Source organism: Salvelinus fontinalis, chromosome 15 (genome assembly GCF_029448725.1).
Source record: "Salvelinus fontinalis isolate EN_2023a chromosome 15, ASM2944872v1, whole genome shotgun sequence".
Lineage (NCBI taxonomy): Eukaryota > Metazoa > Chordata > Actinopteri > Salmoniformes > Salmonidae > Salvelinus > Salvelinus fontinalis.
In genome coordinates, this window is record NC_074679.1 from 45,725,820 (window position 1) to 45,739,812 (window position 13,993).

Here is a 13,993-nt window from a genome sequence, read left to right on the forward strand (position 1 = left end):
AGATCTCTCTGTGTCTGACCCTTTAAATACAATTGTAAAATACCAGCAATCAAAACAGCAGAAAAGTCTAAACCACAAGTTGTTCCTCCTCTTCACATAATGGCAGCATCATATAAACACTTTGACTCTTTCTCTGACATGAGGTAAAGTATGGTGCCCAAGTGCAATGCTAAATTGTGCTACATGTACAAAAAGCAAAAGCAAACAAAAAACAATTATCAGTTGCCAAGTCCGCAAACAATTGAGGACTACCTTATAACTACACTCCCATCAAACACCTTTACTGATACAACACTCAGGTTGTTGGAAATTGATCATGCTGCAACATCTGGCTTGAACGATAATTTCTTAATTGTGTATTTTCATCAGTGAAAAAAAGACAATGGGTGTGGCACCATGTGAGTGATTTCATATTATTTTAAAGTCATCGCCCCAAATATAACATTTGTGTGTGTGCAGGCACGCATTGAAATTCCGGGAACACTTAACAGAACAAACCAAAACATATATAGATGAATGTTACATTAGCTGCAGTTCTTTAGACTGGCTGAGTGTTGGAGAGAGACAGTGTGCCTGGTAGTGCCTGAAGCTCCAATCTCCAGTCCGATGCTTGATGCTTATTATGATGAACAATGTACACTTTAGACCAAATTTCACTACTTAACAAATGCTTAACGGGGTCACACAACTGCTGCTTGAGAGCGTAAATCCAGATTGCACTCTATACGATGGAATCTGATGTCAAATTATATGTTATAAAACAAACTGTCAGAATATTAATATATATAATAATGTTTTAATATAATATACACCACTGTCGTTTAGTTAAACCTTCCTTCTAGTCACATACACACAACTTTTGAATGCTGTTATCAATAATGTATAAATTCAGCATATTTACATGGGTATTCCAAAGTTCAGAAACCAAATTCCATTGTATGGCACCAGGTTAAGTAATAGTATTGCATGCATACACACATACCCACTATGAACAAACAGTACTAGGCTCGTTGCAGCTACTGTAGGCAAGGTTGCCTTCGAGAGACAAGAGTTGCAGAATTCACTTGATTAGTCAGGAAGTCGAAAGGCACTGTTTCAGTTTGCGTTATTCGGCTGTCAAAAATATACATCATCATCAAATAGATACAAGGAACTGTGGGATTGTTGCCTCTTTGCAAAGAATTACATGAGTTTATACATGTCTATATGTATATAGATAGATTACATTTTTCAAGGTACGGATATCACAGTAAAAAGACTACAGTATATATGTCACTGCAATAGATATTTGTCAAATTGCAGTTGTGTCCAGGAAAAACAGTTCATTTGTTTTGATATATATATATTTAAACAAGACATTGTGACTGGCAATGATCAGAGTGCAGTGTCTTCTGAGGTAGTATACCTACGGTAGGATTTTATGACTTAGCCATACATTTGCCCAAGTTGCAATACTAACGGAAAGCGTCGGAAGCATACATGATATATATATGAAATATAACACCATAAAATGCACCACAAACCTCCTAATTCATTCATTCACTTTGGGCACTACTAAGTTAATCATTTGAAAGAGCTTAATTACATTTCTTGCACACCCACTGATTTAGGACAACACGGGTGTACAGTTTAAGGAATGAAACAGCTGTGAGGAATGCCATTTTCAAGTGAGTTGAGAGTAGAGTGAGAAATGATCTTAGAATCTAGAATCTTAGGATCTGGAAATCTAGAATCTTAAGAGTTTTCAACCTACAGTAAGACTGGGCTGGCCACACAAGGTGAGAGAGAGAGATTTAGAGTGCAATCGGCTTACCTCAACAAGCTACAGTACAGATGGAACCCTCCTCGGATCATTGCTGATTCATTTATTTTTCATTTAAAGATGATTGATGCTCAACAGAGACTAAACACGTTACTTTAGGCCTATGTATGTGCAGAATGTGAATACCCTCTGGTTTAACCCAACCAAATCTTCAAGCATTAAATCAAAAGAGGGGAGAGGGAAAAAAACTATGACAACAACGAAGCTAAACCTCTACAGCTTGACGGCTGCTAAAACAGGCCAATCAACCCGACTGACAGATTTCAAAGGTCAAATAAAGAGGTATTGTAGGTACAGTGCAAAAATGATTAAAAATTCAAGCTTAAAATAAAAAAATAAAATAAAAAAATCATGGCACCATAAACGAAATTGCATGCAATCAACTGAGGTATTCAAGTGAAGAGGGCCTAATGACATTTTTTGAGAGAAAATAAAAAAACATTTAATCTACGAAGCTATGTAGTCACAATGTGTTTGAACTAAATAATAAAACAAAAAGGCTGGTACCCATATCCCTAGGAACTCACATGTGCAACCCTGTAGCGCCACATCCGCATAAGCTTTGACGCGTAAAGGGATGTGTGAACCGCAATTCTGTTGAAGAACAACGTTGTCTGTGTGTCCTAAAGACGGTACTTAAAAGGCGCTCTGTGCCTTACAGAAGTATCCAATTCATACAAAATCTGCAGCATATTACCTGGGTGATATGTCTTCTTTTTCATAATATTTATAAACAACTCAGCCAATAGAGACATAAGTAAATGCTAAAGAAATGACCAAAAGGTGATCAAAAGGAACATTATCAATCTTAGTATCAAAAGACATACTTGAAACCAAAGTTTCGACTTATGTCATAATAAACATATAATTTCTTTCACTTTAGATATATTGATAGATTTATAATGTTTATATAAGCCATCCAGTTGCCATTGTTATTAATACATAAGCTACACGAACATGCATTCTCAAATGCTGTTTAAAATCTATTTTTAAATTACAGTAACTGGGTATGTTGACTTTCTATAAAAAAAATTCAGGATACGAGGAAGGGCCTTTTAGTATGTAATGCAAATAATATTTATATTTCATCATCAATTTATAGATATTGTTACGTATATTATTTGTGTCCATCAGACCACACAATTCTCAACACAACAGACCGTAATGGAATAAGTGCAATAATGACTGACGCTGAATTCCTAATGGCATCCTATTCCCTATATAGTGCACTACTTTTGACCAACACCCATAGGGTTGTATATAGGGGAAAGGGTGCCATTTGAGACACATCCTAAGAATACCATCTCAAGAGAGTTCAGACAGAGGTGGGCCCCAATGGTCTATTTCGTCGGTGGTCTGGCCTCTGCTTGCCATGTTCTTAGCCATTGCGTTTTTTTAAAAACACTTTAAAACTGGCACTAGTGCACAGACTGAGGAGTTTAGCGTTTTTTTGATTTACACGTTTGATTTGAACCATCTATGTACAATCTAAAATTACTCATAATAAGCATAAGCCTCATATCTCACTGACACAAAGCAAACAAAGCGACACCTGACCCTTTTTTCTTTTTAACACTTTGCTATATGTTAATAAAGCACTCGTGATTACACAAAGCAGAGAAGGAAAGTAAAGATTGTGTTTGCGCAAAAAAAAAATCCAACGTAAAATCCGTTACGACCAGATCAGCTCTCTTGTTGTGTTGGTACTTCCCCAGGTCTCTACAGAACGTTCCCTGGCTGCACTGTTGTGCGCTGGAGATACAGGGCTAATGTTGCGCTGTATTGGTAACTAGCATCAATCGCTAGCACCGGTAACTACTGGTTAGCGTCAGTAGCTAGCATCAGTGGCTACCGGCTAGTAACAGTTGTAGGTAGCTAGTGTCAGTTGCTAGCGTCAGTAGCTAGCTAGTTAACGTGTGACGCTCAGTTGTTCGGGACCTGAGGTTGGTTGGCTTTGAGGCTGCGCAGAGCCCGGCGCGCAGCGGCAGACTTGGCGATCCGGTAGCTGCGGCCCACGCCTTTAAACTTGCCCTTGCCTACGACCTCCACCGTCACACGGACCTTCCCGTCGTACGTCCTCTCTGCAGGGCTGAAGGGGAGGGCAAAGAATTACATGAAGGACACTAGAGGGACAATGGCATCCTAGCAACACAACCAGAAAAACTTTCATTCTAGAAACTGATTAAATATGGTAAAATATTGTATAAAACAATGCATTTGTAATTTTAGGATCTATATAGGGTAGAGGGTGAGGGGATAGAAAAGAATGGGAAAGATTACATTAATTGCAATCAAGTATGTAAGCTAAAACCATCAACAAAAATAGTGTAAAAAAAATCTTCTTACCTGAACTTGGCCGTCTCTGGCTCCATCTCCAACAGCTCCCGCACCGGAGAGCGAGGGACATTAGCTGAGAATTTCTCTGCGAGGGAAAAGAAAAGTGTTATAACACGAACCCTCATCTTTTTACTTCCTCAATATGATGTATCACTGGGACAGACAAATATGAGAACCTTTACATTTTGCAAATCAGTGGAACTAAAAGCCTCCCTGCATGAACTATCAAACAATCAGAAAAGAGGAAATCTAAAATGTGGTCGAAGTTTCCCTCTCTCCGTTCCTCTCCTCCTTACCTATAAGTGGCCTCATCATTGGATAATACACTTGCCACACAGTCTCCAGTGACATCCTGCTATCCATGTAAATTGCTCCGGCTAGCGACTCAAAGATGTCTCCCATTGCCTTGGGGACCTCAATGTCCTCCTCTTTCGCCTCGTCTTCCTCTGACCGCCGCAGCTGAAAGAAAGGGTGGACTAACAGAGATGAAGTACAAGTTGTTTTTATTAGGGTGAAAAAAAGAAAGATTTTGTCTCGAATGGATTAAAGGGAAAAAAAATGATTGTCTGTGCTGTAGTGTGGCATCTTTCTAATAACTCTGACTGAGCACTGTCCCCTATTTCATATCATATCCATCCAGTAACAAATGCGCTTAGAAAAAAGTAAACGTCAGCTAGAGAGTGAATTTAGCATTTTCCTTTGAAAATGTAATCTGAGAAAAATATCTATTACACGCCTCATTTTACGTATAGGCCTACATCGATAGAAGATTGCAAATGTATAATCGGCAAGCGTCAGTAGTTTATTAGAAGTATTGAATACAAGTGATACAGGTATTGAACTGTATTCAAGTTGTTACTGTATTACATTTAATCCCAAAAACTTAGTCAGCTGTACCCTTGTACACTCTTGAGACCCCGTCGTCCAGTTGTGCTTATTAAGGGGAAAATATTTACCAATGTTCCTGAATTAGTTTTTCCTCTTACTGTATCCAATGTTGTCCCTTAGGCATAAAACCAGCATTGCTCAAACGAGACCAGATTCACTGCCAAGATAGGCATTACAAAATAAATTAAATCCAACTGCTCTCACTCCAATCCAACTCTCTTTCCAATACTCAAAACTCAACAAAATATAAAACAGATTCATAAGAACTGACAGCCCATGTTTTGGGCTGTTAATAATTAGCAATAGGGGCAGAAAAAACATGATTATGTCCCACAAAACACATTTAAATGTTAGTAATTATCAACAAGGCCAAAAGCTATCATTATGTCCCTGCAAAAATGTATTGGTCAACATATACACTGGGGTGTGCTGGGAAAATTGGGAATGGTCGGACATTCCGAACAGTAGAAGAAGAGAAATAAAACAGATGTACATCGCACTATGACAAACAAACACATGCAACTTTTGTTTCTCATCCAGAAAGCACCAATAAATACACCACAACAAACAACTTCTTCACCAAAGCTGCATCTCAAATGGCACCCTATTCCCTATATAGTGCACCACTTTTGACCAGAGCCCTATGGGCTCTATATAGGGAATAGGGTGTCGGAGATGGACCACCTAACCGTAAACACACCTCAGAGTCCATGCCTTGCATCTCCTTCTTCTCCAGCTGGAATTGCACAAAGTCGTCGATGACGTGGAACAGCTCGGGCGACACAGCCTTGAAGTACTTGTGATAGTCGTACTGGACGGCCAGGGAGGCGAAGATAGTGTTGTTGACGAGTGCCGAGCGCAGGTCTGTGAGCACGCCGGGAGAGTGTTGGCGAGGGTCTTCATAAAGGTGCTTCGTTATGAGGTAGTCTAAAATTGCATCGCCAAGAAACTCCAGCCGCTGGTAACAATCTGGGACAGAGAGAGCAGGAAGGAGTGATACAAAGCCGACACAAAATACGCTTATCACTGAGCAGACATACTAAAGGCAAGCTGGAATCAACTATTTAAAGTTTATTTTCTGCTTCTTTACAATGGTTCAGCTAATGGTATTGTTGTGATATCACAGCCCCTCAGGTATGATCGTATTGCAATTGAATTGGGTTGCTGTGCTACTACAGGCCCTCACCTTGTGTTATTATTAGGTCCTCACCTAATATTGTGATATTTCTAACCTGTAATGGTATTATAATGGTAGGAGGCGTGTGTGAACGCCTGCAGCAAGTAGTCCTTGTTCTGGAAGGTGTAGCTGATTTTCCTCTCAAAGTTCTCAAAGCCGGAGATGAGGTGGTTGAGGGTGCGCTCTGCGTCCGGGTGGTCGAACATGCAGCGGGGCGGGATCTTCAGCCAGCCATATTGGAGGTCAACGTTCGCTACCTCTGTGACTCCGCCCTCCTCCCTCAGAGTCCGACTCTCCACCGGTAACACCTGTTTGATACATTGATAGAGAAAGATTTTATTATTGAACTACAAAGGGTAATTTTACAGAAGAAAAATGGTGTGCTTGCATCAGCTGCTCTAAAGTATTTGTATTGTAGTGGAAGAACTTCCTCTCCACCTGTAATACCTGTTTTCATCCGTTGACATTGTTATTGGAATATAAAGTCACAATCATTGAAAAATTATCACGGTTTTCGATTTCAATATATATTTTTTTTTACATTAAACGCATTATGAAATGATGACGTTACAATGATTTTGTAGCTTTTTAAATGGAAATTCCAAAGCAAAAAAACAGAAAAACTATTCCATTGACTCTTTCAGGTCCACATTGGGTAGCCATCAACACAAAAATAGGAAATTACTATGAAATAATAAGTACACATATACATATACATACATATATATATATATATATATATATATATATACATATACATACATATATATATATATATATATATATATATATATATATATACATACATACATATATACATATATATATACATATATATATATATATATATATATATACATATATATATATATACATATATATATACATATATATATATATATATACATATATATATATATACATATATATATACATATATATATATATATATATATATATATATATATATACATACATACATACATACATACATACATACATACATACATACATACATACATATATACATACATATATACATACATACATACATACATATATATATACACACATAGTACCAGTCAAAAGTTTGGACACACCTACTCATTCAAGGGTTTTTCTTTATTTGACTATTTTCTACATTGTTGAATAATAGTGAAGACATCAAAACTGTGAAATAACAGATATGGAATCATAAAGTAACCAAAAAAGTGTTAATCAAATCAAAATATATTTAATATTTCAGATTCCTCAAAATAGCCATCCTTTGCCTTGATGACAAGCACACTCTCGACATTCTCTCAACCAGCTTTATGAGGAATGCTTTTCCAACAGTCTTGAATGAGTTCACACATATGTTGAGCACTTGTTGGCTGCATTTCCTTCACTCTGCGGCCCAACTCATCCCAAACCATCTCAATTGGGTTGAGGTCAGGTGATTGTGGAGGCCAGGTCATCTGATGCAGCACTCCATCACTCTCCTTCTTGGTCAAATAGCCATTACACACCCTGGTGGTGTGTTTGGGGTCATTGTCCTGTTGAAAAACAAATGATAGTCCCACAAAGCGCACACCAGATGGGATGGCGTATCGCTGCAGAATGCTGTGGTAGCCATGCTTGTTAAGTGTGCCTTGAATTCTAAATAAATCACTGACAGTGTCACCAGCTAAGCACCTTCACATCATCACCCCTCTTCCTCCATGCTTCATGGTGGGAACTACACATGCAGAGATCATCAGGTCACCTACTCTATCTCACAAAGATACGGTGGTTGGAACCAAAAATCTCAAATTTGGACTCATCAGACCAAGGACAGATTTCCACCTGTCTAATGTTCATTGCTTGTCTAAAGCATTTATTTGGGCTGCAATTTCTGAGGCAAGCCTGTTAATTGAAATGCATTCCAGGTGACTACCTCATGAAGCTGGTTGAGAGAATGCCAAGAGTGTGCAAAGCTGTCATCAAAGCAAAGGGTGGCTATTTTGAAGAATCTCAAATATAAAATATATTTAGATTTGTTTAACACTTCTTTGGTTACTACGTGATTCCATATGTGCTATTTCATAGTTTTGATGTATGTCTTCACTATTATTCTATAATGTAGAAAATGGTAAAAATAAAGAAAAACCCTGGAATGAGTAGGGGTGTCCAAATGTTTGACTGGTACTGTATATACACATAAATCCACTACATAAACAAAAGTAGGTGGACACCCCTTCAAATTAGTGGATTCGGCTATTTTAACCACACCCTTTGCTGACAGGTGTACAAAATCGAGCACACAGCCATGCGATCTCCATAGACAAACATTAGCAGTAGAATGGCCTTACTGAAGAGCTCAGTGACTTTCAACATGGCACCGTCATAGGATGCCATTTTTCCAACAAGTCAGTTTGACAAATTTCTGCCCTGCTAGAGCTGCCCCAATCAACTGTAAGTGCTGTTATTGTGAAGTGGAAATGTCTAGGAGCAACACCGGCTCAGCCACGAAGTAGTGGGCCACACAAGCTCACAGAACGGAAACGCCGTGTGCTGAAGTGTGTAAAAATAGTCTGTCCTCGGTTGCAACACTCACTACCAAGTTCCAAACTGCCTCTGGAAGCAACGTCAGCACAATAACTGTTCGTCGGGAGCTTCATGAAATGGGTTTCTATGGCCAAGCAGCTGCACACAAGCCTAAGATCACCATGTGCAATGCTAAGCATCGGCTGGAGTGGTGTAAAGCTCGTCGCCATTGGACTCTGGAGCAGTGGATACGCCTTCTCTGGAGTAATGAATCACGATTCACTATCTGGCAGAATCTGGGTTTGGCGGATGCCAGCAGAACGCTACCTGCCCGATTGCATTGTCTGGGGATGCTTTTCATGGTTCGTGCTAGGCCCCTTAGATCCGGTGAAGGGAAATTTTAACGCTACAGCATACAATGACATTCTAGACAATTCTGTGCTTCCAACTTTGTGGCAACAGTTTGGGGAAGGCCCTTTCCTGTTTCAGTATGACAATGCCCCCGTGCACATTGCGAGGTCCATACAGAAATGGTTTGTCGTGAGCGGTGTGGAAGAACTTGACAGGCCTGCACATAGCCCTAACCTTGACCCCACCGAACACATTTAGGATGAATTGGAATGCAGACTGCGAGCCAGGCCTAATCGCCCAACATCAGTGCCCGACCTCACTAATGCTCTTGTGGCTGAATGGAAGAAAGTCCCCGCAGCAATGTTCCAACACCTAGTAGAAAGCCTTCCCAGAAGAGTGGAGGCTGTTATAGCAGCAAAGGGGGGACCAACTCCATATTAATGTCCATGATTTTGGAATGAGATGTTCGACGAGCAGGTGTCCACATACTTTAGGGTAATGTAAATGTAAATGTATGTATTTATGTGGCAATATGAGAATGTGTATGACAAGGGTAACATGGAATGTTTGTATTATGTAGAGTGTGTAATGTACAGTGTCTATTTTGTATCCAGCAGTACTGTGTGTATAAGACAATTTACTCCTTGGGGACATGAAAGTTCATTCTAGATAGAGGTGGTGTATATACCTTGAGTCCCAGTGAGCAGAGGAACATCTGAGCAGCCCTCTCCCCACAGCTGGTGAGGTAGCAGCCCAGCAGTGCCTCTATACAGTCAGCGATGCTCTTGTCAGCGATGCACTGCTCCGTGTGCAGGTCGTAGGAGATGGACTGTTTTGCCAGCTCCACCCCACAGTTCTCCTCAGACGGGTTCCAGAAACCCACCACGAAATCATCCTCCTCCCCCGCCTTGCTGGGGTCCAAGTAACACATGGCGTCCCACGAGCTAATAATAACGCATAATAATTTAATGGATTTATATTGCACTTATCCACCTAGCCCTGCGATAGACTAGCATCTTGTCCAGGGGGTTTACTTGTACATCAAAGCTGCCTCAAGCTACAGAAACAGGAAATCGGCTCCTGCCCTATGGGCTTAATGACTTCGTAATTGATTGTATTAATATAGCGCTTTTCCACCTTGGTGCTCAGGTTCCACTTTACATAGTATTGGGGTGGGGGACTCACCTGTAGTCAAACTCATCTACTGAGCCACCACCGCCAGGCTCCGAGAGGTAGTGGGGGGTGGGGACCGGGCCAGGTTTCTTGGGGGGTTTCCACACCCCGAAGCTGGGCTCGGCTGCAGGGGAGGAGGAGTGGACGGAGGGGCTGGGGCCAGGGTCCGGGGTGGCGAGGGCAGCGGGGAAGGTCCTGAGGGAGATCTTCTTGCCGAAGGCACCGGAGCCCATGAGCATGTTGTCGATGAACTTAATGTGCTCCTGGTGTAGGGATGAGTTAGAGCAATATTGATGGGGGGCATCTGTATTCTTTTTTTTAAATGTAAGTGGTGTTTTCCATAGCTGGACAGACAAATTCTTTTAAATAAACTAGATTGTGTTTTGATTCAGCTTTTTTCCCCTGTAATAGATAAGTAAGCATGTGTCTAGTATGCATTCATACCTCTTACTATATTTGGTCAAGAGAACTTAAGATTTATTAGTAAAAAATATGTTTTTATCACCACTAACCATCACCTTGCCTAATCAATTCTGAAAAACGTAACTATGTCCCAAATGGCAACCTATTCCCTATAGTAGTGCACTTCCTTTGACCAGAGCCACATGGGCCCTGGTCAAAAGTAGTGCACTATATAGGGAACAGGGTACCATTTGGGACAGACACCTTGTGCTGAACTCCTCCCTACCTGGTAGTACTCCAGGTCGTCCTCGATGTTGACTTCTTCTTTAGACTCCTTCCACATCAGATCTTCATCCTCCTCCAGCAACTCCTCCTCGAGCTCCACCTCATCCTCACAGAACTCCTTTCCAGCACTACCGTTGTCCATGGGGTCCTCTTTGGTCTGAAAGAAGGAGTGAGGAAGGAAGGAGGGAGAGGGAGAGAGGAGGGAAAGATGAGGGAGTAAGTGCGAGGATGGCGAGAGAGAAACAACGAAAGGAAGAGGGTAGAAGAATAGCGAGAATGGGAGACAGAAAAAGTGGATGGATTACTATGTGGATTGTATTAATGTCTTATTACCCAACGTCTCTTTAATCCAGTGGTGCCTCCAGGCCTGTAGTTGACTCCTGAAGCCGTGGTCAAGCCCCACAGTGGGATTTACACAGATTATAGTCTCAGAGTTTCACTCTCACCACAGCATTAGGTCAGCTAAGAGGGCTTTGGATGTGAGAAGGGAGGCAGGCCTATCCAACTCAATGACTCATAGGCCTAATGCAATTCAATATCTGACAAGCTGCGTCCTGAATGTTACATTAATAATCATTAATAACCCATAAAGTTGACCGTGTGGGAAATTCTCTAATGCATATTCATTAAATGCTAATGGCACTGACATCTAATTTTGTCAGAATACAGCCAGGCCTTGACACTGAAAATTACATTGCCCCGAGCACATTATGCGCACACACGGTACACCACACAGTGTTACGCATACACTCTCCACTTTCTCTCTCGCACACACACGACGAGCACACACACGGTAAGTAAATGCAGACTTGCCAGCCTAACAAAATTCAACACTGTGGTTGACCTCGTATACCTCAAACACACACACCTCCCGAACAGCCCAGGAAGAGTCTCCAGCTATACCCAAATTTCCCTAACAACCCCTTATCACCCTGTACCGTTTACTACCCTGCTGTTCTCATACTAATTCATGCTACATTTTTCTTATTTTATATGTAGCATTCATTTGGATAATGTATAAGAATGTCTACATGTTCACTAAGAGAGAGAAAGCTACTATAACAAGAGATCATTCATGTACTGTTTATAAAGCTTACCCATGTGCATTTATTGACAATCTCCTTCGGTATCATATGGAGGAAACACTATCAGTTGAAGTATAACAGTAAGGTGAAAGCCTGCCCTCTGGTGGTCTAATGAATAACAAAGCATCACGTACCTCATCCTCATCCCATATGTCTTCGCTGCTCTCGTCCACGTTGACCACGTAGCCAGGGGGCAGCCAGTTGACCGGCGGATCAAATATGGACACTACCATCCTGCTTGGAAGACCTTTCTTCTTCCCCAGACGATACAAGTTACAGTTGCTCACCTGTTAAGACAGAAAATAATTCACTTCACACCATTTCACACATAGATCATATCCGTACTTTCTTAAAATACATGAAACATGAGAAAATTATGGGCATATGTGTCAATAACAAAAAACAAACTCTCTTACAGCAAATAGGCAAACACAAAGCATTCCATTGACAAGCATTCCATTGACAAACATTCAACCCTATTTAGCGCACTACTTTTGACGATATGCGGGCCATGGTCAAAAGTAGTGCACTATAAAGGGTGCCATTTGGGACGCAGAGGCAAACTCCATTCCCCCCCAACCCGCTGCCAGACTCACCTTCTTGCTCCTCATGTAGGAGAGTCGTCCCTCGTGTGCGTCGGGGTAAGTACAGAATAGGTAGGTGGTGATGGCGTGCTTCAGGAACGAGTCTCCCAGCATCTCCAGACGCTCCAGGTTGAAGCCATCGCTGGCGTTGGATAGGGTCAGGGCCTGCAGAAATGTAAAAAAAAAAGGATTCAATTGAAACCTATAAGTGAGTGCTTGCCTTTTTCATTTTTTGAAGTAATACATTTTTTGTTCAGGTAGGGGATCAGTTACATTAATCTGTTAGTCTATTCAGAGCATCCAAATTGATTCACAAATGTGGAAATCGAACATCGAAAACAACACATTTAACTGATAGTTTGATTTGCTGGACATATTCATTAGCTAAAACAATCAAAACTTCAATTAGGTAATCAATTAATCGACCAAAGAACTGACTCTGAAAAACTTGTGTTGAACCCATCCCTACCTGAAGGATAAGCCCCGGGTTGGGCCCCAGGATCTTGGGGCAGGGGCCAGGTGTCCCCCCCCCTGTGGAACTGGTCTCCTGGGTCTTTGAGTAGTCAGATAAAAGTGCTGTGGTTGTGATGGGAGCGGTGCCTTTGGGCCACGTCACTGTTGCTGGGCTGCAGGAGTCTGAGGTAGCTTGATTCACGTGGTGTCCATCGCCCTTACGGAGCCCTGTGGTCCACCCTGGTTTACATTCATCGCTAGGCTGTGGGGGTCGAGGCTGGGTCCAGGGCTGAGGTTGGGTCCGGGGCTGAGGCTGGGTCCGGGGCTGAGGGTGCTGAAGCTGAGACTGGGTCCAGGGCCGTGTTGGGGTTAGATTCTGGTTCTCTGTGCTTGGAGAGAGCTGCACAGGAAGAACTGAGGTAGTGGATTGTGTTGTCATTGTTGTTGATACTTATTCGCTCTCCAGTGGCGAACCAGGGCCAGCCGGAAGGAACTGGCAGCTATCACGTCCGTCATGAAGGTGTGTGTGGTCGCCGTTCTCACTGTTGTCTTTGGCGACGGCAGCAGTGCCGTTAGTGAGGGTATTGGTGCAGGAGGCAGAGTCTGGCTGCTGGGGCTCCTCCTCCTCTGGCCTGTCAGCTTCTGGGTGTTTGCTGACATCACCCCTCTCAGGCTGGGAGGAGACATGACAGTCACTACAGGGTTGCTGAGCAACAGCAGGGTCAGGGGCTGCAGTCTGGTTGTGATGTTTACAGTTCTCATCAGCGCTATCCTCTTCCTCCTCCTCATCATCATATTCATACTCTTCCTCATCACGCGGACAGATGAAAGACTTGCTGTCGATGGATTTCTTCCATCCAAAGTCCAGGTTTGGATACCTATAAAGACAGAGTGAGATGTTAGTGGAGAGTAGGGTGTTATTAAACAGCCA

At 41.8% G+C, this 13,993-nt stretch overlaps 1 protein-coding gene across 1 annotated transcript in view; it reads right to left on the bottom strand.

Moving 5' to 3' along the window:
• Nucleotides 1-403: 403 nt before the first annotated feature.
• The window catches only part of dicer1 (dicer 1, ribonuclease type III), a 36,056-nt gene continuing 22,466 nt past the window's right edge, over nt 404-13,993 (bottom strand). The window contains 11 exon segments of the mRNA XM_055863964.1: nt 404-3,911; nt 4,169-4,244; nt 4,456-4,618; nt 5,748-6,016; nt 6,280-6,532; nt 9,769-10,024; nt 10,266-10,516; nt 10,942-11,097; nt 12,160-12,312; nt 12,622-12,774; nt 13,079-13,940. Coding sequence (XP_055719939.1) covers nt 3,746-3,911; nt 4,169-4,244; nt 4,456-4,618; nt 5,748-6,016; nt 6,280-6,532; nt 9,769-10,024; nt 10,266-10,516; nt 10,942-11,097; nt 12,160-12,312; nt 12,622-12,774; nt 13,079-13,940 — 2,758 coding nt within the window. The 3' untranslated portion in view covers nt 404-3,745.